The sequence below is a fragment of the Toxotes jaculatrix genome, chromosome 23 (assembly GCF_017976425.1).
Source record: "Toxotes jaculatrix isolate fToxJac2 chromosome 23, fToxJac2.pri, whole genome shotgun sequence".
NCBI classification, from domain to species: domain Eukaryota; kingdom Metazoa; phylum Chordata; class Actinopteri; family Toxotidae; genus Toxotes; species Toxotes jaculatrix.
The window spans coordinates 993,757-1,020,000 of record NC_054416.1 but is presented as its reverse complement, the minus strand read 5'-3'; the positions used below and the strand labels follow the sequence as shown (position 1 = coordinate 1,020,000).

The window sequence follows — 26,244 nt, the reverse complement described above, 5'->3', positions numbered from 1 at the left end:
CATTGTACCGTACAGACAGTAAAGTACATCAGCTGTTTGAACCACCAGCCGTCAGGAGTCAGGAGACAGTTTCTATTTGTGTTCGAGATATTTTTCATCATTTCCTGTGTGGATCAGACTTCCTGCCTGTGACCACACCGATGGTACAGATCTGAATCGAGGACTTTATTTAGTCTCAGTGAACTGGGTTGAGAAACTCTGCTTTGGGACTGATCATAGAGCTGGAACGATTAAATGAGTAACTGATTAATCATCATTAATCACTGAATGATTAATCATCAACATTTCATCATTTTTAAGTCACTTTGGTTCCAGCTTCACAAATGTGACATTTAGTTGTGTTTGTCAGAAACTATAAATTAATCCTAGTCATATCAGATTCATCCACTGGGGACAATGAATGAATGAATATGAGCACATTTCCTTCTGAATCTGATGCAGCAGAAGTTTGAAGTTGCATTAAAAAGAAATACTCAAGTAAAGCACACGAAGATCGGAGTGACTTTACAAAAGTACAGTCTCTGAGTAAATGTACTTTCCACTGTTGTTATTAAATATAAAATTGTGCGTTTCTCCTCAGCTCAGCTCCGCCCCGCTACGTTCTGACCACACCCACCAATGGGCGAGGGTGTGGGCGAGGCCAGGATGAGTGCCGAGGTGCTATTGGAGGAGACACTGATCAAGCGTTCTCAGCAGAAGAAGAGGACGTCGCCGCTGAACTACAAGGAGCGACTGTTCGTCCTCACCAAGAGCCGGCTGACCTACTACGATGGAAGAGCAGAGGTGGCTTTGATCGCCTTTTATCCCTGTTTTTAGGCTCCAGGCACCAGGCGAGCTGTTTCCCCCGTTTCATATTCAGCCTGCAAACATGAAACTGGTATCAGTCAGTGAAATAAAAACTGCCCAAATGCTTTCAACTGTTTAAACTCTAAATATAAATGAAGTTGAAATTATTAAGTTATTAAAATATTTTTCAAAAAGTTATTCGCAGAAGAAAAAGTTGGACTTAATGTTGAACTCTAGTTCACAAAGTAAAACAGTTTGAATGTCAGTGAACACCACCCTGTTTTAAACTGAATTTCCAGGATAACACACCTGCATTAGACCTGCTCTTATCACAGTTATAATCAAATCAAATACGCTGCTGAAGGAAATGACTGTTTGTTTAAGGTTTCTTATCAAAAACCGTAAATAAACATCAGTTCTGATCCAATGAACGATGAATGAATTCAGACGTCTCACACTTCGTTTCCACCAACAGAAGCGGTTCAGGAGAGGATCGATCGAGCTGAGCCGCATCAGATGTGTGGAGATCGTCAAGAACGGAGGAGGAGTCATTCCCTGCCAGAACAAATACCCCTTCCAGGTATCACACATTAAATCAGCGTCTGTTGTCTTCAAACTGTCTGTGAATCCAGTAAATCTAACCTTTAAACTGCTGCAGGTATCTTAAATGAAAACTTAACGTCGGTGTGTGTGTGTTTTTGTCCAGGTTGTGTATGATACCAACACACTCTACGTTTTTGCTCCGAGTCACGACAGCAGAAGTCTCTGGGTCCAGAGCCTGAAAGAGGGTTGGTCTCTGTGCTGTTCTGTTCTATTCTGTCTGTAAAGGTGGAAACATGGCAGGTCACACTCACGGTTTATGTTCTGAGCTGCAGCAAAGATGTTTTCACACTTTAAACCACATGTCTGAAACTGGTTTTCACACGCTGCTGCTTTCCTTAGCAGCCCCCAACTGTTTCCACTGTTGTGTGTGTGAGATGGAGAACAGGGTCAGAGCTGAGACGTAAGCTGCCCCTTGCTTTGGCTACCACCCCGATAATTTAATAAAACTGAAGTGAGTGGTTGTGGAGGAAAAGACGTGAGGCAGAGAAACTGTGTGAGGTGTAAGGCTCAGGTGCGTGCAGCCGTTTTAAACAGCAGGAAGTAAGTTATTGTTTCACCCACTCGCCAAAGGCAGTGAAGGTGCTTTAATACCCTCAGTGCAATCTGCCCCAACAATCCAAGCAGGACCTTCTAATAACTAACTCTGCTAAACGTGTTTACAAATGTAAACTGTTTGCTGAACAGTGTGTGTGTGTGTGTGTGTGCAGAGATTAAAGACAACCCGATGGTCTTGACGAAGTTTCATCCCCAGTTCTGGCAGGAGGGGGCGTGGCTCTGCTGTCGCCAGGCGGAAAAACAGGCTCCGGGCTGCGAAGAGTACAACCTGTTTGGAGACAGTAAGGAACACAGACACACACACACACACACACACAGAGTTGTGACCTGACCTGACCCGTTACGTGTCCTCACTACGATGGTTTAAAACTGAAATCCTCACAAAGCGATCAACACATGAACAACACGTGTGTTCACACACGTGCTGATCATGTGTTGATTAATTGTTATTGCTGCTGTTTTATTTTGTCTTTTTTTAAACTTAACAATAAAAAAAAAACTACGCGTTGCTCCTTTAACCTGGGTATTTCTGGGTAGAGTAGAATCTGAAACACTTGATTCACCAAGTGTAAAGACAAACAGGAAATAACCCAGTGAGGTTAAATTTAAACTGGTAGCTGATTCATTCAAACTCGCAACTGCTGCAGCTGCATATGATAAGCGTCAGTTTTTATTAGCAGTATTTTAAACAAGCAAGAGGTCAGAGGTCAGAGGTGAAGGTGCGACGGTGGTAGACGTGCTACTGAAGTTAACGAGAAAATGTTGAGATTTTCTGCTTGGTTTACTTTTTCTGTTCCTCTTTTCTAGTTTCCAGAAAACCTTTACCCCCGATTCCTGGAGAGGAATGTAAAGACAAGAGGGTAACCACTAACCACACACACACACACACACACACACACACACACACACACACACACACACACACACACACAGACACACACACACACACACACACACACAGAGTTATGATTAACATTTTAAATGAAAACTTGCTCATGTCCCAAATTTCCCCAAGGGACCTCCCAAAGGGATCAATAAAGTATATTCTATCTAAGTATATTCTATTCTATGTCGTCCCTCCTTTTCCTGTCCGTCTCCCGACAGCGCCGCTGCCGTCCTCCCCTCCCCCCGACCCCTGTGGATGGCGATGACGGTGACGATGATGGTGAGGATGATGATGATGATGACGACGATGAGGTGGTCGTGGCTCTGTACGACTTCCCGGGCACCGAGCCACATGACCTGAGTCTGGTCAGAGGAGGCGAGTACGTCATCCTAGAAAAATGTGACGTCAACTGGTACAAGGCGCGCAACAAGTACGGGTGAGTGCGTGTGTCCTGACAGCTGACACGCTAAGGTTAATGACTGTAAAGTTAAAAATAAGAATGTTTATCTGTGTGAGCGGCGTGTCTCCGTGGCTGGTCAGCTGGTTTCTCACTTTGAAACAGTCGCTGGATGAATTTGAACATCATGGCGTCCTCAGCATGAACTGATGACTTTGCCAAATACTGGGGTGTGAGGCGTGGCTGCCCAGAGGGGCGTGGCTCCCCAGAGGGGCGTGGAGCGATGAAAGGGACAGATGTTCTGCACAACAACAGGAAGTTAGTTTTACTTTGGCCTCTGATGTGTGTGTGTGTGTGTGTGTGTGTGTGTGTTCCACAGTGAGGAAGGCTACATCCCAAGTAACTATGTGACAGAGAAGAGCTCTGGAAGCCTGGTGCAGTTTCCGTGAGTGTGTTAATCATTTCACCTGCTGCCGTTATAAAGTCACCGGACCTTCCACATGTCGGTGTCACATGTGTTGTACTGTTTGTTTGTTCTAGTTGGTACAGTAAACAAGTCAACAGAAACAAGGCAGAGGAGCTGCTGAGGAAGGAGGTGAGACTTTTCTTCCTACCAATTCTATCTCTCTTTACTTCTTTTGTCTCCTCCACACGTCTTTTCCTCTCATTGTATAATTACTGATTTGATCTTGTTGTGTTGTCTGGCTTCTCCCTCGTGCCTCATTTTGCCTTTGATACCATCAACTATACAATAAAGAAAAATTTAAGGAAAGAAAAAAAAAAAAAAATCTAGTTTTGAGCCTTTGTGTCGCCCCCTGCAGGACAAAGAAGGAGCCTTCATTGTCAGAGACTCCAGCACTCCAGGGACCTACACCGTGTCCCTCTACACCAAGTCTGCTGCAGGGTAACGGGACTGTGTCTGTTTACAGACTGAAAACAACAAAGTGTCAGTGGATGTTGTTGTAATGCTTTGTGTGTGTGTGTGTTGTGTGTGTGTGTGTGTGTGTGTGTGTGTGTGTGTGTGTGTGTGTGTGTGTGTGTGTGTGTGTGTGCGCAGGGAGGGAGGGTCGTCTATAAAACATTACCACATCAAGGAGACACAAGGCTCGTCTCCTCAGTTTTACCTGGCGGAGAAACACCTGTTCAGCTCCATCCCCGACCTGATCGAGTATCACAAGCACAACGCAGCAGGTACAATTTAATCGGACACCTCCAAAGCTCGCGCTGGTCGATATCTACACTTTAAAATGTGCTCTGTAATTCAAACCGTGACTTTCTTTTTATTTTTTTATCTCTGTGTGTCTCAGGTCTTGTTGCAAGGTTGAGGTATCCTGTAGGAAAACAGGACAAGTCTGCTCCGTCCACTGCTGGTTTCAGCTACGGTGAGTCCTAAAGGGGCAGCTCTGCAGGTTTTGGACCTTTCAGACACAAGGCTCTTTGTCTCTTACCTTCCTCCTCCCTCTGTCTGTCCCTCCAGAGAAGTGGGAGATCAACCCCAGTGAGCTGACCTTCATGAAGGAGCTGGGCAGCGGGCAGTATGGTCTGGTGAGGCTCGGCAAGTGGAGGGCTCAGCACAAAGTGGCCATCAAGGCCATCAAAGAGGGAGCCATGTACGAGGAGGACTTCATCGAGGAGGCCAAGGTCATGATGTAAGGACGGAGAGGAGACAGGATGAGACAGGGTGTCCGTGAAGTAATGTGTGACACTGTCATTGGTGTGTGGTTTTCTTTCAGGAAGCTGTCCCACCCCAAACTGGTGCAGCTGTACGGAGTGTGCAGCCAGCAGCGACCCATCTACATCGTCACAGAGTTCATGGAGCACGGCTGCCTGCTGAACTTCCTCCGGCAGCGACGGGGCAGCTTCAGCCTGGGGTCCTTGCTGAGTATCTGCCTGGATGTCAGCGAGGGTATGGAGTACCTGGAGTCCAACGGTTTCATCCACAGAGATCTGGTAACACCCAGTTACTTTTTTATTCCAGTACAGGATCTGTTTTTAAGTGCTCTTCTTATACGGAGACACGTTGTGAAAACATTGTCTGTCACTGAAAGAAAACAGAAAACAGAATGATGCACATCACGTGTGGTGATGTGAATATTCATTCCTTCCTGTTTAATTTCCTTCTGTATTTTCTGCTCTGAAGGCTGCGAGAAACTGTCTGGTGAACGAAGCTCTGGTGGTGAAGGTGTCTGACTTCGGCATGGCCAGGTAGGCGTTCGCTCCCTGCGCGTTTCCACTCTGTTACTTAGACTACCTCACAACAAGTCCTGTGTGCTGCCTTGTTTAGATGTTAATGTGTTTTACGTAGGTATGTGTTAGACAACCAGTACACCAGTTCATCGGGTGTGAAGTTCCCAGTGAAGTGGTCGCCTCCCGAAGTCTTTAACTTCTGCAAATACAGCAGCATGTCGGACGTCTGGTCCTACGGTGAGCGCGCTTTAGTGTCAAACATTTCCCACAAAATGTGAACACTTTGTTGTGACGATGTGTTTGTGGTGACCAGTGATGACCAGTTAACCAGGTAGTTCCAGTGGTTGTGTATTTGCTGTGCATTAACACACACCTGCTTTAACCTCACCACTCTTACGAAGCCTCCACCTTTCACGTGCGTTTGTGTGTCCAGGTGTGTTGATGTGGGAGGTTTTCACCGAGGGTCGTATGCCGTTTGAACAGCACCAGAACCACGAGGTCGTTACCTTGGTAACCCAGGGTCACCGCCTGTACAGGCCCAAGATGGCCACGCCCACCATCTATGACGCCATGCAGCTCTGTTGGCAGGAGGTGAGAGCCGAGAGAAACCACCCGTGTCTGTTTCGGTCCTGGACTGTGACCGTCCATTTTCAGTGTCCAGTTTTGACCTTTGTGTTTCCTTGACTGAGACGTCTGAAAGAAACGTTCAGGGACAGGATGAAATAATTCTCGGCTGCTGTCTCTCCCTCTGTCTGCAGAGACCGGAGGACCGTCCGTCCTTCTCTGAGCTCTGCATGATGATCTCTGACGCTCTGGAGGCTGACACTCCTCCCCCGAACTGACCAACTGACCAAACCAGCAGCTTCCACCGTCTGCTGTCGGCCATGTCGGCCTTCACTCCTGCTCCGAGGCCATCGCCGTGGTAACTTGGGGATGTTATGGCAGTCGTCATCGAACCTGCTGTGCAACAAAAAAGGACAATGTGGAGAACACGATGTAATGATACTCAGACTGAAACTGACCAATCAGATGCAAGAGAAGGACCAATCACACCAGCTGTAGACGGCGGCGAAATCTGAGGCTCTACGTTAAAAAAAAAACTGATTGATTATCTCTGCCGTGGAGTTTCCTCCTGTGTCTGTTTGTTTATTTATTAATCATCAACATGATGATGACACTTGGTGGAAGGATGGGACATGGTCCAGGGAAGAACCCGTCCAATTCCACTGTGGATCCAGGAGTTTTTCTTCTCTCTTTCCTTCATGTTGCTGAATGTTTGACACGGTGGACACATCAGCCTCAGTGTTTCCTCCGGGCAGTTCTGTCAGACCTGGACACTCGGTCCTTCGGTCAGTATCAGGTTTTAAAAAAAAATCTTACCTGTCCTCCCAGTAAGAACTCACCTGTGTGAACTGCTCCTGTCAGACTTTCTCACCAGGTCGGGATAATGGTTTCTTTTTTTGTCTGACAAATTTAACTGCATTAAAAATCTGTTTCCTGTCATTTCTATAACATCTTTGTGCATCAATATTAAAAAACTGTTAAGAGGAAGTTCAGGGTTTGAAAAGTCATTTACACCAAAATACCCTCAAAACAAATTCACATTCACTTCAGCCTCTGCTCTACTTTGTGTTCACTGCTAATTAAATCAATATTACAAACATCATACCTGAACATCAGGAAAACTGTTAGTGCTGTGACTGTGAGCATTTTATCTCACTGACATTAGCATTTAGCTCAAACTTCACAGAGCTGCTAACATGTCTGTAAACTCTTATACTTTTATTCTTTTCAGGTTCCCACTTCAGACTGAGTTTAAAGCGTTTTAACCTGACTGAGCCTGGAAACACAGCACCCAGGTTCACCAATGAGCCCTGAAGTAATTATGACCTTTGGGATAGCATAGCAACAGTAACTAAGGGGGTGGGGCTTAGCTAACACCTTTTTACTTCTTGGTATTGAGATGGAAATTTCTCGCAGACTAATGCTGTGTCAGAAATCACTTCCCTGTCCTGTACTTCCTGTCCATCACTGACTGTTCAGAGTCTGACTGTAAATTTATATTTACATGTTCTCAATAATCCCACCATGGTTTCTTCATCACTGTAACTACTCTGTGTGCCTTTAAATTACCCCCCGGGGACAAATGAAGTGTTTTTGAACTGAACTGAATTGAATGTGCAGCATTCTGACTAATGCTGCGTCAGCTCACAAAATTCTGTCTGAAGAAGTGTGTGAAAGTGGAGGAAGGCGTGGCTGCAGAAAATTTAAGCTGATATCTTAGTGAAAGTTTCACCTAAACTGCTGAATGTACAGCACCAGTCAAACTTCCTCCACAAACTCCTGTTTGAGCAAATCCGTTTGGTTTCTGCTGCTGTTTCAACACAAAGACACCGACGGACTTTCAGGAAGGTTGTAAGTTTTTCTTGAAATTTACGCTTCACATTATTATTCTTATTCTGTTTGAATTTTTTCTTTACATTTGACATTTGCAGAAACAGCTGCTGTTTTAATGTGTAGTAAGTAAAAGTTTTTCTTTCAGTTTGATTGAAGACGACGTCATTAAAACCTAAGATACAGCAGCTTCTGTAGCTCTGAGCTAAAATTAATTCTTGAAATATTCGCTACAAAAGCTACAGCCGTTTGTCTCCTGACAGTTTCATTTATAAGCATATTTGAAAATGTCTCCATACATTTTTATTTATTGAACCTTTATTTAACCAGGTAAATCGGATGAGAACCAGTTCTCATTTTGATTTAAAGGTCACAGAGTAGTTACAGTAATCGCCCCATAAATAATGGAGTTTAGACAGAAAAAAAAAACTGCTGGACATGTCTGAAAGTGAACTGATACCAGAATATAAATTTGTTAATCACATTGGTTTTGTATTTTATCATTTTTCCTGCATTAGATTCACTGAATCAGCCTGTTAGTCATTTGAATTACTGAGAAATGATTTACGCAGTGATGGAGTTTGAACTGAGTCTTTGTAAGAAAACTCACTAACTAATGATCAAGTCTAATCTTTAATCTGTGCTTGAAACCTCTTCATTCACCACCTTTACTCTTCAGATGCTTATCATCATTCTGTGTTTTCACAGTCAGCTGCAGAGTCATTTAAAATGCTGCACATTCAATTCAGTTCAGTTCAAAAACACATAAATTTACACAAAAATTAAATCCACTCACCTGTCAAAAAGAAAAGCTACAGCTGTTTGTCTCCTGACAGTTTCATTTATCTGCATATTTAAAAATGTCTCCATACATTCTATTTTGTATTATTTATTGAAACTTTATTTAACCAGGTAAATCAGATGAGAACCAGTTCTCATTTCCAACAACAATTTAAAGGCCACAGAGTAGTTACAGTAATCGCTCCATAAGTACTGGAGCTTAGACAGAAAAAAAAACTGCTGGACACGTCTGAAAGTGAACTGATACCAGAATATAAATTTGTTGATCACATTGGTTTGTATTTTATCATTTTTCCTGCATTAGATTAACTGAATCAGCCTGTTAGTCATTTGAATTTGTGGAAACACAACAGAATTACTGAGAAATGATTTACATAGTGATGGAGTTTGAACTGAGTCTCTGTAAGAAAACTCACTACTCTTCATGATATTTACTTACTGCTACTCTACCTGCATCAGTAACTGACCTTCCAACTCTTACAGCTCTGGAATAAAGATGGTGATAAGAACATGAAGAACACACATAATAACATGATCTACAACCACCAGGCTGGAGCCAATGATTACTGACAGAGGCCATTTATTCCCAAGCTCCCATGCATTCAGTGAAACTGACGAATCTACCTTCACCCTGACCAACACTGCTCCACAAGCAGAGAAGTTATTTATCTATCCATCTGCAATAAGGGTTTGAAAAAAAAGAGAGAGTTAAATGTGGGGCCACATGCTGACACATGCTCAACCCATCATGCTTAATTTATTACAGCATTTGGGAAGCCTGTAGATTTTATTATGTAAATGTTATATTTTAACAACATGTGATAGCAGGGACCCTGTTATTCAAAACTAGGCTGCCACATTACTAATGATTAATAGCAATAGGAGAGACTATTGATCCCTGAACACCATGCAGTTCATGTAGGCTTTATGATGCCTACATCCTGCTCCTCTCTATAAGAAACTATCACAGACAGCTTCAGGACACACTTCATCTAACAACATGTCATGTTCTGCTGCTTAGGATCAATCAGCACAGGAAAAGGTAAAGTAAAATAAGTTGGTAGTTAAACAGCCATTATTGTCCTACAGTTTTCTCTCAGACAGACGGTGCTTTACTGTCAGTTTCTGCAGCTTTTCATGTGGCCCACACACACACACACACACACACACACACACACACACACACACACACACACACACACACACACACACACACACACACACACACACACACACACACATTTTCTCCAGCCATTCCCTCAGCGTGCTTCTCTGCAATAAAACGAACTGAATTTTACTCTCTCACACACACTTCTTACTGTTATCACGGACTATTTCCATATCAATATTATCAGCAGCCTTGTTTCCAGTGATTAACAGACGCGTCTGGACGGACTGCGAGCGAGCAGAGCTGCTGTTCTGTTTATATAACGTTATTGGCCTCACAGTAACGTTCCTGGTAGTTGTGAGTTGAGTTGAGAGAACTGGGACGTTTATTACAATTTCGTGAAAGTCTGCTGCCTTAACTTACCTTAGAAACCTGCGCTCCGGAGCCAAAAGTTTTTCTCCTCTCCGCCGTGTGTGTGAGTACTGCGCATCGCTGCTGATTGGCTGTTACCTGTGCCGTGACTCTGCGTGTAACCAATCAGATGGTGCTGTGGGTGGGACAATGCTGGAGACTGAGTAGTGACTGCAGAGAGAGGCGCAGCTGCATCAGAGTCGAAATAACCCAGTTTTAAATTGATCTCTCATCGGCCGTCGGATTAAAAAAGGCTGATGCCATCTGGCCCATCCAGGTCTTCCTCTGTCCGTTCAACCTCAGCATCTGTTCATCTTACGTCATCGTCTAAAAAAAAACTGCTGGACACGTCTGAAAGTGAACTGATACCAGAATATAAATTTGTTAATCACATTGGTTTGGTATTTTATCATTTTCCCTGCATTAGATTAACTGAATCAGTCTGTTAGTCATTTGAATTTGTGGAAACACAACAGAACTACTGAGAAATGATTTACATAGTGATGGAGTTTGAACTGAGTCGCTGTAAGAAAACTCACTAATGATCAAGTCTCCAGTCTTTAAGCTGGATAATGGTTTGTTTTTGTCTGACAAATTTAGCTGCATTAAAATTCTGTTTCCTGTCATTTCTATAACATTCTTGTGCATTAATATTAAAAAAAACGCTGAGAGGAAATGCAGGGTTTGGATGTTGAACTCTTCATTACATTCTCATGAAAAAGAAAACACCACATTTTGATTAATATGACAATTCTACAGCATCAAATACAACAATATTAAAGAGATGAAAATTTTGACCTGATAATGGCGCAAGATAAAAAGTAATTTACGTCAAAATACCCTCAAAACGAATTCACATTCACTTCAGCCTCTGCTCTACTTTGTGTTCACTGCTAATTAGCTAATGTTACAAACATCATACCTGAACATCAGGAAAACTGTTTGCATTGTGACTGTGAGCAAGTTTTTTTTTTCTCGAAGTGTCTGAAGAAGTGTGTTAAAGTGGAGGAAGGCGTGGCTGAAGAAAATTAAAGATGATATCTTAGATAAGGTTACACCTCTTCTGTACATAAACTGCTGAATGTACAGCACCAGTCAAACTTCCTCCACAAACTCCTGTTTGAGCAAATCCGTTTGGTTTCTGCTGCTGTTTCAACACAAAGACACCGACGGACTTTCAGGAAGGTTGTAAGTTTTTCTTGGAATTTACGCTTCACATTATTATTCTTATTCTGTTTGAATTTTTTCTTTACGTCTGACATTTGCAGAAACAGCTGCTGTTTTCATGTGAAGTAAAAGTTTTTCTTTCAGTTTGATTGAAGACGACGTCATTAAAACCTAAGATACAGCAGCTTCTGTAGCTCTGAGCTAAAATTAATCCTTGAAATATTCGCTACAAAAGCTACAGCCGTTTGTCTCCTGACAGTTTCATTTATAAGCATATTTGAAAATGTCTCCATAAATAATGGAGTTTAGACATAAAAAAAACTGCTGGACAACGTCAGAAAGTGAACTGATACCAGAATATAAATTTGTTAATCACATTGGTTTTGTATATTATCATTTTTCCTGCATTAGATTCATTGAATCAGCCTGTTAGTCACTTGAATTTGTGGAAACACAACAGTGATGAAGAAACCATGGTGGGATTATTGAGAACATGTGAATATAAATTTACAGTCAGACTCTGAACAGTCAGTGATGGACAGGAAGTACAGGACATGGAAGTGATTTCTGACACAGCATTAGTCTGCGAGAAATTTCCATCTCAATACCAAGAAGTAAAAAGGTGTTAGCTAAAGGTGTTAGCCCCCCACCAAGAAGTAAACAGGTGTTAGCTAAGCCCCGCCCCCTTAGTTACTGTTAGTGTCGTTATTACTTCAGGGCTCATCGGTGAACCTGGGTACTGTGTTTCCGTCCTGAGTCTGAGCTCACGTCTCCTCTGTCACTGTCAGTGAAGACAAAATGATCAAACAAATAAAGCTTTAAAAAAAAGTCAGTGATTTTTGAGTGTAGGGAAAAAAGTAGGATTCTGATCTCAGAAACATGTTAGAGCAGATGAACAGATCATGAGCAGGTAAAGCATTCCTTATACTTATTCCTTATACTTTGGTTCTTGTGTTGTTGGGACACGTCCCACTGCAGGGTCTCACTCTCTACACATCGAGTGCATCTGCAGCCAAACTTCACTGTTATGTTTGATTCTTTTGCTTCTGTCTTCTTCAGCTCGCTCACTGTATGAACATGACGTCTCTGAAGACACAGCGTTTCCTGCCCATTACTGTCCTCCTCTTCCTGTCCATCGTCCCCACAGTATCTGAAGTGGTGAACTCACTGTCAGAGTGTGAGGGGTTTCTTCTGAATGAAACTCCACCACAGGTCCCAGGGATCTTGGAAAATAAGATGATCCTGGACCAGAACCGATACAAAATCATTTGCCAGACTTATAAGAGCGAGAAAAAGTTTCTGACGCTCTACGACACCGAGAAGAAGATTCCAGTGTTTTCTGCCAACAAGTACAGAGGGATAGGGGAAAACGCCAGCAGACCCAATATAAAATTTATGATAGAGCCACAGGTGTGTTTTTCTTTTTGATTCAAAAAAGACAGAATTAATAAACTTAATAGTTTATTTACAGTCCTACTACCAGCTACTACTACTAACAGTGTTAATAATAATAATAATACAACTACAACTGTGTGAAAATGTTGATGTGTACAGTTCTGTTGGTTTAAGACCAAATACCTGATGAACCAAAGACGTTCTCATCAGCCAGGCTCAGACGCCTTAACCCTTTCATTTCTTTCTCAATGCACCAGTTTAATTAAAGGGAATATTTACTCTTCATGTTGTTTACTTACTGCTACTCTACCTGCATCAGTAACTGACCTTCCAACTCTTACAGCTCGAATGTGATAAGAACATGAGGAATGAAGAGAAAAACCTGGCCTACAAACACCAGGCTGAAAACAGTGATTACTCTGACAATGAAATGTATAACAGAGGCCATTTATTCCCAAGCTCTTATGGATTCAGTAAAGCTGACAAAGAATCTACCTTCACTCTGACCAACGTGGTTCCTCAAGCAAAGAAATTCAACAACGGAAGCTGGAACAGCATGGAAACATGTGTCAAATGTATCATGGATAAACACTGCATCAACAACAACAAAGATGTTGAAGCCTATGTGGTGACCGGAGCACAGCCTGGCAATAAGCTCCTCAAAGAAAGGGTTAATATTCCCTCAATGCTCTGGTCAGCATTCTGCTGCTACAGCTCCACACAGGAGAAGTGGATAGCAAGTGCACACTGGGGAGACAATGTTCCTGATGATCCAACTGGAAAACATCTGGAGACGAAGACTCTGGAACAACTTCATGACAAACTGAAGACAGGGAGCAAAGTGTTTGAAGTGTTTCCTGAAACCCAGTGTCCTCTCAAGACAACTGTCACTGAGCTTTACCCACAAATGGAAAAAAGATGCCAATGTCCACCTTCCAGTTCACACACTTAAACATCTGGTTATCTCAGTACACCATCTACTCTGCTCACCTCCACATCTGGCCCATGGTCTTTTTCTGCCCATTCAACCTCAACATCTGTTCATCTTATGTCATCGTCTACAACATCTGGACCTCACTCTTAAACCTCTCGCCCGATCACTCTAACATCCAGCCCACTAACCACCACATCTGGTCCACTCCCTGCAACATCTGGTTCTCCATATTCACATCTCACCACTTCATCAGCACATCTGAGCCACAGACAGAAGACTGACCTTTAACCTTTAACTCAACATCTCAAACATCCTGTTAAAATTAGGATCTGAGTGTTTTTCACTTCCATGAATCAGCAAATATATGAACATACCACTAACCTGTCTGATCAGCTCAGTGGTATATTAATGTTTATCTGTTTGGAGAATACAGCAGATTAGATTTTAAGACTGAGTCAAATGAGGCAGCAACAGTCCTGGTTTTACTAACTCTGTGATGATGATGTTCCCCAGCCAGGCCACCAGGAGGCAGCAGTGAGCAGGTGGTTGTGAGTGAATCTGAGCAGACTGAGGATCATTGGCACAGTCCATATGGATTTACTTTAGCTTGCTTTTATTCTGAAGGAGACTTCAGTCTTCTTCAGAACAGTTAAACAAAAAAAAAAAGCATTCGCATTATTTTCTGCAAGTGATGTGTTTAATATATGTTTGAATAGTTTGAATAAAAATACAAAACAATACAGTAGATAGAAAATGTGCATTTTAAACAGATGTGCACATCTGTTCCTACTGTAACACTCAAAATATAGTGTGGAAACAGCTTTAACATTTGCTCCTAATCATTTTTACATGTTCTGTATACATGTATGCTGCATGCTTCATTTTCTCCCTGCAGTTTTTAGCCTATGCATTTTTATAGACGTGCAGTGAAAATAAAAAATAAAAAGTTTGGTGATTGTTGTGTATCTTATGTTAACAGAGGAAGGTGACGGTCAGCCTGGTATTCAGACAGAGCTGGGTGATAATTAATCTGCTGTCAGTGAATCCATCCTGTGAAGACAAAGGAAAAGTTACCACGACCTGAATAAATCCATAAATTATCCCTCCAATACAGACTGAAGTGACACCAGATTCATAAACTGGTCTTTGTTTTGAATTATCCAGAGTTCAGTCAAGGAATTAGTGATTTTATTACAGAAAACTTCCAGGAGAGTGAGACCCTTTTAAGGCCAAGACTCATCGGAGATGAGATAATCAGAAATAAACCCGTTTCCACACAGGGGAATCCTGGGAGACAGAAACCATCTGTCAGGGAGCCTGAACCCTGCTTTTGCATAACGGAGGGTGAAGCAGGTTTTTATCTCGATGATTATCTCGACGATCACTTCAGCAGGTGATGGAGCAGAGATCTTGATTTCCCGCTTAAACGAAAGTTGATCCAGATTCTGATCTGTGGCTGGAATGAAAACCTGCAGATCTGTTGGCCCTCGACGCCACAGATGGAAGATTTTTTTTAGCTGTTATCAGATGTTTTAGAGGTGTAACCTCTAAACATTCAGATTAGACAGGTTCAGAGGTGTAACCTGACAAACATGCACGCAGTGGACAGTCAGTGTTGCTTTGTAAGACGAACAGAACAGCGACTCACAGCAGTTTGTGTAGTTCACACTTTCTCTGTGAAGTCAGGGTCGTTAGTTGCTTCCATGTTTCCGCCTGCAGAGGAAACTCCTGTCAAACAAACGATCGCAGTAACATGTTGGTGACATCGCTCCTCGTCTCACCTCGTGTCACCTGTTCGTCTCACGATCAGTGCGATATCTGAGGAAATCTGATCACATCTCATCCGATTCCTTGTCTCACCTGATCAGAGACGAGTTGTGATGGAGCCTGACTCACCACACCTACAACAAGCATTCCTGACCCACACAGAACCGCATTACCACCCAGCAGCATGACAGTTTGAAAGCATGGGTTCATGTCTGTCCAGGTCCATCTAAGGACAACACTCACAGGGACATAACAGTGAAAGTGATTTTCAAAGTTTCAGTGCAGTAAACAGCTTTTATCTTTCTGTTTCCCTGGATGTTGCTGAGCTGCAGAGGAGGGAAATGTTCTACTGATTTATCAAATCTCTCACATTAAAAGAGTTTGAGGGGAGGATCGCTGATAATGACGGTCATGTGACTTTTACTGTATCACCTGGTTTGACTCTCTGCAGGTTCAGATCAGCGTTTTATTTTACAGGTCCTGAGTTTTTCATCTGTTTTCCAGGAGAATCAGCTGATGTTTACCTGTTCACCACAAGAATATTTCCAGTGAAGGTCTTTGAAATGATGTAGGTAAGAGAAAAGTTCCCAGTGACAGGAAACAAAAAAAAGTTTTACCTTCAAAACGAATGAGTTTACGTACGAGGTCCTGAGCACAGACTGAAGATGAAGTCGACTTTGCTCAGCGTGATGAAGAAACACTGTGGCTGATGTGACATGTGACAGACGATCCTGTGCTGGGGTTTTCATCCTTCCTCCTTCAGTGTGAATGAGTGTGTGCAGCAGGGTCATCTCTGAATCCTGCTCCTGCCTGTCAGAGATCTGTGAGTCTGACGGCATCGACAGCGAAAACAATTCACGAGATGAAACCTGGTCGCGCCAAACGTCCTGAACTGACAGGCATTTAAAAACATTCTGAAATGGACGCCGTGATTTCCTGATAAATAAACAGTGAGTTTTCTCTGGTGGCCTCCTCCCATCAGTGATGAAGATGATGATGATGATCCATCGGTCTTTAATAATCCCTCCCTGTTTCACGCTCCAACGATTTGCTTCAGCAGGAATTTTATCACATCAAGATGAAGATTTCACTGAGCCTTTAAAGAGCAGGAGGCCAGTGTGTGTGTGTGTGTGTTCAGTGCTGACCTGAGATCAGAGCGGAGCTTCTCAAACCTCCTGCAGGAACCAGGACTCGCTGTGAACCCGATGGCAACGAGTGAGTATGAACGACGTGTGTGAGGCTCACACTGAAATATAGTTTACACAGTTTGTTTTTTGTATTTGCAGTGATGAGGAGCGTGGACTTCCACTGCCAGTCCAACAACACCGACCACCGCACCATCGAGATCACAGAGAAGCAGCTGATCGTGAGACGGGGCCAGTCCTTCCTCCTGACCCTGAACATGACGCAGCCTTTCGGTGACTGCGACATGCTGGTCCTCACCGTGGAGACAGGTAGATCTCCGCACACTCACCGTGTCACAGTATTCAGCTGTGTGTCAGTTGTTCTGCTCAGCGTCTGAACTGTCAGTCCATGCACCTGTCCTCCTCCCCTTCCTTTACCTCAGGCTCCTTTCCATCAGAGACGTGTGGTACTCGCTCTCAGTTTGGTAACCCCTCTCCCATGTACGCCAGCGACGTCAAGGCGATATGGAAGTACAGTATGGACAGAAGAGCCGACCTGTCCAGGGGCGTGGTGACCTTGTCCGTGACCCCACCAGCTGATGCTCCTGTGGGCAAGTACTCGCTGTCTGCTCAGACCAGGATGGGAAAGACCATACTGGGAACACTGGTAGTGCTCTTCAATCCCTGGTGCTCAGGTGGGTATCATCACTGAGACCCTGAGAACAAAAAGGAAAAATGTGTGACTAAGACGTTCAGTTGCAGGTTCGGTTCGGTTCTGCTTCCACAACCTAAAACTGTAGCTTCTGTGTTAGAATTGTTTGTCACGTGGTGGATTTCCATCCAGAGGTAGCACAAAGTCACTGTGCTGAATTTCAAGGAAACATACAAAAGAAAATGTGCCTGAAAGCCTGAACATGTGCTGATTGACAGCTGATTTATATCTGATTGACAGCTGATTTATATCTGATTGACAGCTGATTTATATCTGATTGACAGCTGATAGTGTTACACCCTGTTTGTTTGCAGATGACTGGGTGTATCTTCCTCACGAGGGGGAAAGACAAGAGTACGTGATGAACGAACAGGGACTCATCTATGTGGGGACATCAGACTTTCCCTGCCCTCGGGACTGGGTCTTTGGACAGGTGAGCATTAAAGAGCTGCTGTACCTGTCCTTTAAGTCTCAGACACACCTGAGGAACACCACGAGCCTCACAGACAAACTGAAGGTGCAGCCGTGGACAAGGCAGTGCGTTGGTCAACTGGTGGCTCTAACTTGTGTCTTCTTACCCAGTTTGAGGAGGACATGGTGGACATATGTCTCAAGATACTGGACGTCAACCCAAAGCACATGAAGGACCCTGCTGATGACGTCTCTGCTCGCTGCAACCCCATCTACGTTAGCCGTGTGATCAGCGCCATGGTAGGACCAGACAACCCAACAGTCCACAGCACGTTGTCTCTCACCGTCGTTCAAATGGCAGAGTGTGAAAACTCATTCTGTTCTCCAGATCAACTGCTGCGATGATCTGGGCGTGTTATCTGGAGGATGGGATGGTAACTATGGTGACGGAGAAAATCCCAGCTCCTGGCTCGGCAGCGTTCGCATCCTTCGGAGGTGGTTTAAAACAAACTGCCACCCCGTGAAGTACGGCCAGTGCTGGGTGTTTGCTGGTGTGATGTGTACAGGTACCGTACGAGCTGTCCTCAAACATGAGCAGGACTGAGACACTGTTTGACTTTATGCATCTTACTTGTCGTGTTCACGATTCCAGTCATGCGGTTCTTCGGGATCCCGTGTCGTGTGGTCACAAACTTCAAGTCAGCGCACGACACAAACAACAACCTCAGCATCGATGAGTATTACGGCGTCCGAGGAGCTCAACCCAAGGAGGGCCGAGACAGCGTCTGGTGAGACAAGCGTTCAGGCAGATTTACTATTCTGCTTTGCTATTTAAGTCATCAGGATAATAATAATAATAATATAATTACAGGCTGAAACTATTGTGACTGTATTAGAATCAGCTCTAATTTTTGCTGGACTGAGGAACTTATCCGTGTCGTGCAGGAACTTCCACGTGTGGGTGGAGGGATGGATGAAGCGACCAGACCTGGAGAAAGCTGAGCTCTATGACGGCTGGCAGGTCCTGGATCCCACACCTCAGGAAAAGAGTGAAGGTGAACACAGTGCACAGCTGTTTCACACAGATGTGCTCACAGCCTCAGTGCATTCAAACTTTGTTTCCCCGCCTCAGGACAGTTCTGCTGTGGTCCAGCTCCAGTCTCCGCCGTCCTCCAGGGCGACACCAACCTGAAGTACGACGTGCCATTTGTGTTTGCAGAGGTCAACGCTGACGTTGTCAAGTGGATGGTCAGTACAAATACTTCATACATGCCAGTGATAGAGTTCCTTCATTATCCTGTTCATGACACACACACACACACACACACACACACACACACACACACACACACACACACCTCTCCTCAGGTCTGGGCTGATGGGTCAAAGATGAAAATGAGCTCCGACACCACGACAGTGGGTCAGAACATTTCTACCAAGGCCGTGGGCTACAACCTGAGAAACGATATCACGGACAGCTACAAATACCGAGAGGGTAACGACCGCCTGTCAACACGAACATGTGCAGGAGAAATATTCAACCCCTGTGGGAGTTAAATGAATTAAATGATGGTCATTTTCCCATCAGGCAGTGCACAGGAGAGGGAAGTCTACAGCCGCGCAGTCAGGAGAGTGAACTCCGGAGACGGTCAAGCAGCTGATGGAGGGAAGGAGCCGCTGAAGGTGCAGATGAAAATCGAAAAGGTGAAACCTGAGCCGCTGACGCTCAACGTGCAGATTTATAATTCAATAAGAGAAACATCACCAGCCTCAGACTCTTTTTTCCTGCTCCAGGACTCTGGAGTGCAGAGCGGGCAGGACATTAATCTGAAGCTGAGGCTGTGCAACAGAGATTACTCCAACAAGACCATGTCCATCTACGTCAACGCCCAGGGCATGAGGTACAACGGCGTACCAGCATGTCACATCCTGAACAGTGTGCAGGAGAAGCTGCTGCTGGTTGCACGAGGTCTGCAAGTTTAACTGCAGGAATTCTTTACATTATTAGTTCCTGTTAAACGTTCCGTCCTTTGAGCCAGATGGTGACATGTCTTCTACTGTTCTGTGTCTCCGTGTCCGACAGAGGTGATCATACCTGTCCAGATCCCGTTCATGGCCTACAGTCACCACATGGTGAACTGTGACAGCATGAGGGTCTCGGTCGTGGCCGTAGACAAACAGAAGCAAAGCGACATCTACGAGTCTGAGATCGACGTCTCCCTGCCGCAGCCTCCCATCACCATGAGGGTCAGTGGAGTCCTCCGGTGTTTATCACGTCAGCCTGCAAGGAAGGAAGCGTCTGATTGGGCAGCCTGAGCAGTGACTGTGTGTGTGTGTGTGCTTCAGGTTGTGGGTGAGGCCCGTCTCTTCCAACCCATGATGATGGAGGTGAAGTTCACCAACACGCTGAGCGTCGCGCTGACGAACTGCTCTCTGACCGTCACCGGAAGCGGCATGTACAAATTTGAGCGCGTGGAGAGGTGAGTGCGAATCCTGTCTAAAGTCATGTGACCAAGTTTTTAGGACGTGGTTCTTCAGTGTGCGTTTACCTGTGTGTCTGTGTGTGTTGTCAGTATCGTCAGGGAGCTGCCGCCCAACAAAACTCTGAAGGTTCAGATCACTACGGTCCCCCACAAGCTCGGACCCAGGGTCGTGGTGGCCGACTTCGACTGCAGCGCCTTCAGGGACGTGATGGGCAGCTGCATCGTGGACGTCAGGCCCTGAAGCTCCGCTCGGTCCTGGACCTAAAATAAACATATTATTTTTCAGGCTGGGGTTTTAGGTTTTTCTTTTCCACATAAAATAAATTTTAAGTTTTATTGTTTGTGTGATCCACTTACAGATGAATCATTCATATCATTTATTAATCAAAGATTTTCTCGTTCCAGCTTGTTTGAAGGCTGATTATTAGTTGACCGGTTGGTCGACTGGTCGCTTTGGGAATGTTGTTTTACACATTTCTCTGTATTTCCTTCACTCTTCATGTTTGAAAACTGTATTTTCACATCACACTGTCCATTAACTCTCACATTAATTTACCAAACCAACCTGAAACCATGCGATGGAGGACGATGAGAAATTTCAGATCCGAGGTGCATGTTCCTTTAAAAGTGGTAAATGTGTTTGTGAAATCATGACTGTAATCGTAGAGCTATAAAATCTGAATACATGCACAGAGCTGTTTGCTGGTGCTGTTTACTGAGATTTAATTAAAGAGTGTTTTCAGCCACGTCCCGTCTCTTCATACACACAACTGGTCCTTTAAAGTCTCGGCTCCCTGCAGGTTGTGGTTGACAGCTTCATCTAAGAACTGACTCCAGGTCAGTGCATCCCCAGGTCGGATCTTGGTTCACAAGAGGAAACTGAACTTCCTCTAAAGTGACTGAAGTCTGGTACGAACAGGAACGACGCCACCTGCAGGATACAGTCAGAACCAACACTCAGTCCATCATCAGACCAAACACAAGCTGTGAAACCTGCAGTGGTATCAGATGTACAGGAGGGTTTGTGTGTGTGCAGCCGTGCATAAAAAGCTTGGCTGATGTGGAAGCAAAGGGTGGATGTCATGGATCACACACACACACACACAGACACACACACAGGGGGAGGCTGCAGTCAGAAGTCAGCTGGACTGCAGACAGAGCAGGGGTGTAGTGGTACCACAGTCATACCTGCTATAGTCACAGTCCACAGGTGCTGCAGAGGTGGTCAGTGATCCCAGTGATCCCAGTGATCCCTGCATGTCTACATCTGAGGTAGGAAAATATCTTTAATTCATTTAGTCGCAGCATTTTAGTTCTTTAGAATGAAAGAAGTGTGTAGGTCAAACCTGCCTACCTACCTGTGGATCTGGATGGTTTTATCTGGCCTGAGTTACACATGTTCACCTCCACACTCGTGGTCTGTGCTGACTCATGTTTCTGTCGGCCGTCGGCCTGTGAGAGGTTTTTCTTCATGTTCATATAAAGAACTGATTCTTAGAAGGGAACAAACTGATTCAGTGACAACAGGAAATGTTAGGCTTGTCTTTCCTCGTCCCCTGTTCCTCCTACGCCCTGGCTCTTTCTCTGTGGTAAACTGATCTTTTCCATCCTCGCTAAAGGTCAGAGGTCAGGGCGAATTTGTAATTGTGTGTGTAACTTATGAATATTTGAAAGAGACAAGCAAACTGGCTGATGGATTTCTCAGTGTGTGCTCTGTATGAATCATTAAGAAGTTCAGTTATTGAAGAAATCGATTTATTATTGATAAGCTTATCAAAGCCAATAATGACGGCTGATTGCATTATTGATTAGAGCAGATTATGCAGCTGAATTTCCACAACACTATTATAAGATTATGTGGGTGTGACACACATTTTTCCGCTCTGGCTCCACCTGCGTGTGCAGATGTGCAGAGTAAGCACGGTGAGGTTTTTGTGTGTTGTTTTTTTCGTAGATGTCGTGGCGTTCCTCTTTCCGCTGCTCCAAGTTTCGTCACGTCATCGGAAAACCAGCCACCAAGGAGCACAGCTACGACGGGGTGCCAATCACGCTCAGCGTCCATGACAATCACTACTGCTCAGCCAATCCCTGCTTCATCGCCGTGGTGACCGAGTGCGCCGGGGGCGGGGCCTTTTTGGTCCTGCCCATCCATCATGTGCGTTTTTTTTTTTCGACATTTCGCCATTTTCTTCCTGATGAGCTCACAAAGAAAGTTACAACAAAAAAAACAAAACAAAACTAAATCAAAATCAAAACTGCTTCCAGCTTTCATGCTAAGCTACATTAGCTACGTTAGCTGTAGCATGAGGGAGACAGTGGTTCCCAGAATGCCGAACTTGCTGCTCTTCAGTTAAAATTCTTCAACTTGGTTCTAACTACAGGCAGAAAAAAGTTTCTTTATAAGCAAATCACATGAATTTAATGTGGAGTGAATTCAGGTGAAATGGTTTAACGCTCGCTCTGTCTCAGACAGGGAGGGTGGACCCTCAGCACCCCAGGGTGTGTGGTCACAGAGGGAGAGTCCTGGACGTGAAGTGGAACCCGTTTGACGATCACTGCGTCGCCTCGTGCTCAGAGGACTGCACTGTACGCTCTGCTCTGACCCCGTGACCCTCTGACCCTGTGTGTGGAGGGTGTGCGGTTGTGTTCTTGTACTTGTGTCTTATCTGCTCGAGATCCAGAGTTATCCTTTGTTTTCTTTTTAAAAGGTCCTTAGGTGGTTTCAGTCGTGGGTTTAAGGTTAACATTAGACTCAGATCTAAGGTCCTCAAACCAGTGCATGTGCCTGTACGCAGGTGAAGATCTGGGACATCCCCGTCTGTGGCGTCCAACAGAACCTAACCAAGGCCAGGAAGACTCTGATTGGTCACTCCAGGAGGGTGGGGCTTATCGAGTGGCATCCAACAGCGGAAAACCTGCTGCTCAGCTCCGCCTATGACTACAAGGTCAGGAGCCTCATTGGTCAGTGGCAGCGTCAGTATTTAGATGAACTCACCCTCCATAACAGCTGGTCTCTCCTTTTTGTCCCAGGTCCTCCTCTGGGATGTGTCCCAGGTAGGTGCAGTGATCAGGTGCCCCGCCCGGGTGGTTCTGATGCCCGTCCACCACCGCTACCCGTCCGAGGCCCTGCTGCTTTCCGTCAGCTTCAACACAGATGGCAGCAGGCTGGCGGTCTCGTCCAAAGACAGACGAGTCCGAGTCCTGGACCCACGGACAGGAAAGATTTTACAGGTGTGTTCATCTTGTCTGATTGTGTCCACATGACCACAGAAAGCAACATCCGTACTGACGGTGCAAATGTTCCTGCAGGTGTCGAGCAGTAAGTCCCACAGGGCCAGTAAGGTTTTGTACATCGGAGGGTTGAAGATGCTTCTGTCCACAGGCAGCTCCCCCTGGAACCACAGACAGATCGTCCTCTGGGACCCTGTGAGACCCTGGTTCCTTTCTGGAAACGCTGCAGCATTATTAGGACCAACAAATTTAATTCAACCGTCAAACGGAAAGTGATGGAGCTAATAATGAAAATCTCTGTGTGTGTGTGTGTGTGCAGGACGACTTATCTGAGCCTCTGTACGAAGAAGACCTGGACGGATCTGCAGGGGTCCTGTTCCCGTTCTACGACCCCGACACACACATGCTGTACCTTGCTGGGAAGGTAACACAACACACAGACACATCATGAACATTACACACCACCACCGACGTGGAGGTCGAGGATCGTCACACGTTATGCCCTGTTTGTGTGCTGCAGGGTGACGGAAACATCCGGTACTATGAGCTGAGCGCTGAGAAACCTTACATTAGCTTCCTGACAGAGTTCAGGTCCCTGCTGCCACAGAAAGGACTGGGTGAGCTGAAACACACAACACGCACCAATCAACCACTGAAGTTACACAAACTGAGGTTACACCTGTCTCTGCCTAACATACTGTGCAAACTCTACACAGTACTTAGTTATGTTAAACCATGAATAGTCCGAATCTGTACGGTCTGTCCATCACCAGCTCCAAATGTCCTTTGACCTCTGACCTCACTTCAGGAGTGATGCCAAAGCGCGGTTTGGACGTGAGCGCCTGCGAGGTTTTCCGGTTTTATCGTCTGATCGCTGTCAAAGACCTGGTGGAACCACTGTCCATGATCGTACCACGAAAACAGGTCAGGGTGGTTTATTTACATCACCTCAGGAACATGATTATTGGTGAAGACAGAAGGAAAGACAGCAGAGACAGGAGGACAACTCACGGTGCTTTCTCTGTCCTTGCAGTCGGGTATTTTCCAAGAGGATCTGTATCCGATGACAGCTGGAAACCAGGCGGCCATGACGGCTCAGGAGTGGCTGTCAGGGATCAACAGGGGTCAGCAACCTATGAGTGCAAAATGAACCAAAATGGCCGACAGGCTGGCTACATGACTTCAGTTTCTCTAAAGAGAAAAACTGGTTCCTATGTCTCTCTGTCAGACCCGGTGCTGATGTCTCTGAAGCCTGAGACTCGAGTGGCCAACCCTTACCCAGAAACCCCAGCAGAGAAGGGGCTGGTGAGGCAGCTGAGCGACCTCAGGTTCCAGATGGGCCCAGATGTTGGAGCTGTGACTGGGACTAACCTGGACTTTATGGAAGAGGTAGAACACTGTGAATTTGTTTTCTGAGTTGAACCAAAACAAGGTCTCAATTCCAAGTCCGTCTACTTGTGGTGAAGGAGTCACTTTACAAACAACCTGGAATCATTACTGTTCTACAAATTACCACACCACACAAGGTGGGGATCTGCCCCGGGGCAGGTGTCCCAGGTGTTTCCCACACAGTAAATCATCCTATGTATTTGTTATTATTTATCCAGACATACAGTATGTGTGAAATGTTTTATGGTAGAGAGAAATCTGAGCTTTCATTCTTGTAATCATCAGTAAGTGGCAGCAGGTTTAGTTTACAGTGAATCCAGTAAAGTCTGCGTGTGGCTGACAGACCTGGCTTCCTCTGCCTCACTACCTGCGTTTAAACCTGCTCGTCATTTCTCTCGAGGCCTTCCTCGAGGAGCAGCTGGCCTACCAGGACGCCAAATACCCCCGAGATCTGAGCGACCTGTCAGGGTGGCAGCCAGACGAGACCCAGATCCCGCTGTGGATGTACTGCTGCACCCCACACTGCTGCGAACCCGCAGAGAGACCGCCACCCACCACTGAACACGAGGTGAGGCGGGAATCACCCAGATACCAGAGTACTGCCCGGGCGCAGACGGCTTCAGCCGGAGTTTTCACTCTTCCTGCAACGAATCTCATCTCAGCTCTTTGTATTTCAGCTCCTGCAAGCGTTCTACAGACAGCAAGACGAGATCAGAGGCCTGAAGGAGCAACTAAACCAGAAAGATGTTAGTATTTAAAACGGAGCACGCAACACACACACACACACACACACACACACACACACACACACAGACACACACACACACACACACACACCATCATCTTATAAAACCAACACCAACATTCACAAAGTCAGAAAGAAAATGTCACTGTGGTAAATTCTGACTGAACGTTTGAGACCGATCAAACTTCAGTAGTTGTCACATTAACGTCTCCACAAAGTGACACAACACTGCCCCCTAGAGCCCCATGATGTTATTCATGCCATTGTAAAGTGAAGTAACACAAAGACTCTGTGAACAAACAGCCAGGTCAAAAGAACCACAAACATTTCACTCTGGAGAATTAAAGTTCCTCTAACACTCCGTGTTCTGCAGGTGAGGATCGCTCACCTGGAGCTGGAGATTAAAAACACCAGAAACAACATGAGGGCGACCTTCTGACTCTACGGACCGAGCCCGCCAATCAAAACGCTCAACGTCTGCAACCGACAAAACACACAAACTGACATGTTTACATGGATCCTGGATCAATGATCAGAAACAGTTCATCAATACAGGATGAACGCCTGCTGAACACCTGTGTGTACCTGTGGTACAGTGGGCCCCTGCTCTCTGCTGAACAAACTGAGTGATGCAGACATCATCTACAGTCTGTTCAGCACAGATGTGGGTCAACCTCTGTCAGCTGACCCTGTCTCCGGTCGACATTCAGGAATCTGATGAAACTGCTGGTGAATATAACGAGAGGAAGCTTCATGTG

General features: G+C 45.1%; 4 protein-coding genes and 1 long non-coding RNA gene across 5 annotated transcripts in view; 4 read left to right on the top strand and 1 right to left on the bottom strand.

Annotated features, from left to right (window-relative positions):
* tec (tec protein tyrosine kinase) overlaps positions 1-6,961 on the top strand; it is an 8,510-nt gene extending 1,549 nt beyond the window's left edge. Inside the window, exons 2-18 of the mRNA XM_041031643.1 lie at positions 581-783; positions 1,262-1,366; positions 1,493-1,574; positions 2,097-2,225; positions 2,752-2,804; positions 3,049-3,266; positions 3,607-3,672; positions 3,768-3,822; positions 4,049-4,131; positions 4,285-4,418; positions 4,535-4,609; positions 4,705-4,876; positions 4,961-5,177; positions 5,368-5,432; positions 5,533-5,651; positions 5,848-6,005; positions 6,173-6,961. Of these exons, the coding sequence (XP_040887577.1) occupies positions 619-783; positions 1,262-1,366; positions 1,493-1,574; positions 2,097-2,225; positions 2,752-2,804; positions 3,049-3,266; positions 3,607-3,672; positions 3,768-3,822; positions 4,049-4,131; positions 4,285-4,418; positions 4,535-4,609; positions 4,705-4,876; positions 4,961-5,177; positions 5,368-5,432; positions 5,533-5,651; positions 5,848-6,005; positions 6,173-6,256 (1,980 nt within the window). The 5' untranslated portion in view covers positions 581-618 and the 3' untranslated portion in view covers positions 6,257-6,961. The remainder of the gene's footprint in view (positions 1-580; positions 784-1,261; positions 1,367-1,492; positions 1,575-2,096; positions 2,226-2,751; positions 2,805-3,048; positions 3,267-3,606; positions 3,673-3,767; positions 3,823-4,048; positions 4,132-4,284; positions 4,419-4,534; positions 4,610-4,704; positions 4,877-4,960; positions 5,178-5,367; positions 5,433-5,532; positions 5,652-5,847; positions 6,006-6,172) is intronic.
* Positions 6,962-11,240: 4,279 nt separating this feature from the next.
* LOC121177392 (endonuclease domain-containing 1 protein-like) lies at positions 11,241-14,346 on the top strand. Its single transcript, XM_041031723.1, has 3 exons — positions 11,241-11,316; positions 12,355-12,705; positions 13,034-14,346. The coding sequence occupies exons 2-3, from the start codon at positions 12,367-12,369 to the stop codon at positions 13,640-13,642; spliced, it is 948 nt and encodes a 315-aa protein (XP_040887657.1). The 5' UTR covers positions 11,241-11,316; positions 12,355-12,366; the 3' UTR covers positions 13,643-14,346.
* A 1,764-nt stretch (positions 14,347-16,110) lies between these two features.
* Positions 16,111-20,861, top strand: LOC121177336 (protein-glutamine gamma-glutamyltransferase 2-like). The gene is made up of 15 exons (XM_041031636.1): positions 16,111-16,606; positions 16,678-16,845; positions 16,959-17,210; positions 17,542-17,660; positions 17,810-17,938; positions 18,027-18,204; positions 18,291-18,426; positions 18,584-18,693; positions 18,771-18,886; positions 19,007-19,133; positions 19,227-19,342; positions 19,433-19,607; positions 19,722-19,885; positions 19,985-20,118; positions 20,212-20,861. The coding sequence occupies exons 1-15, from the start codon at positions 16,597-16,599 to the stop codon at positions 20,360-20,362; spliced, it is 2,085 nt and encodes a 694-aa protein (XP_040887570.1). The 5' UTR covers positions 16,111-16,596; the 3' UTR covers positions 20,363-20,861.
* On the bottom strand, positions 17,105-21,406 carry LOC121177419. Its single transcript, XR_005893246.1, has 4 exons — positions 21,310-21,406; positions 20,890-21,052; positions 20,188-20,382; positions 17,105-17,231 (listed from the first exon to the last, which is right to left on the bottom strand). It is a non-coding gene; the product is annotated as an uncharacterized LOC121177419 (long non-coding RNA).
* Positions 21,407-21,485: 79 nt separating this feature from the next.
* Positions 21,486-26,071, top strand: LOC121177455 (coronin-2B-like). The gene is made up of 13 exons (XM_041031785.1): positions 21,486-22,276; positions 22,591-22,707; positions 22,917-23,066; positions 23,152-23,352; positions 23,431-23,547; positions 23,672-23,776; positions 23,873-23,969; positions 24,161-24,276; positions 24,386-24,476; positions 24,581-24,741; positions 25,085-25,309; positions 25,419-25,487; positions 25,860-26,071. Exons 1-13 carry the CDS (start codon positions 22,076-22,078, stop codon positions 25,923-25,925), a joined length of 1,716 nt encoding a protein of 571 aa, XP_040887719.1. The 5' UTR covers positions 21,486-22,075; the 3' UTR covers positions 25,926-26,071.
* The last annotated feature ends 173 nt before the right edge of the window (positions 26,072-26,244 follow it).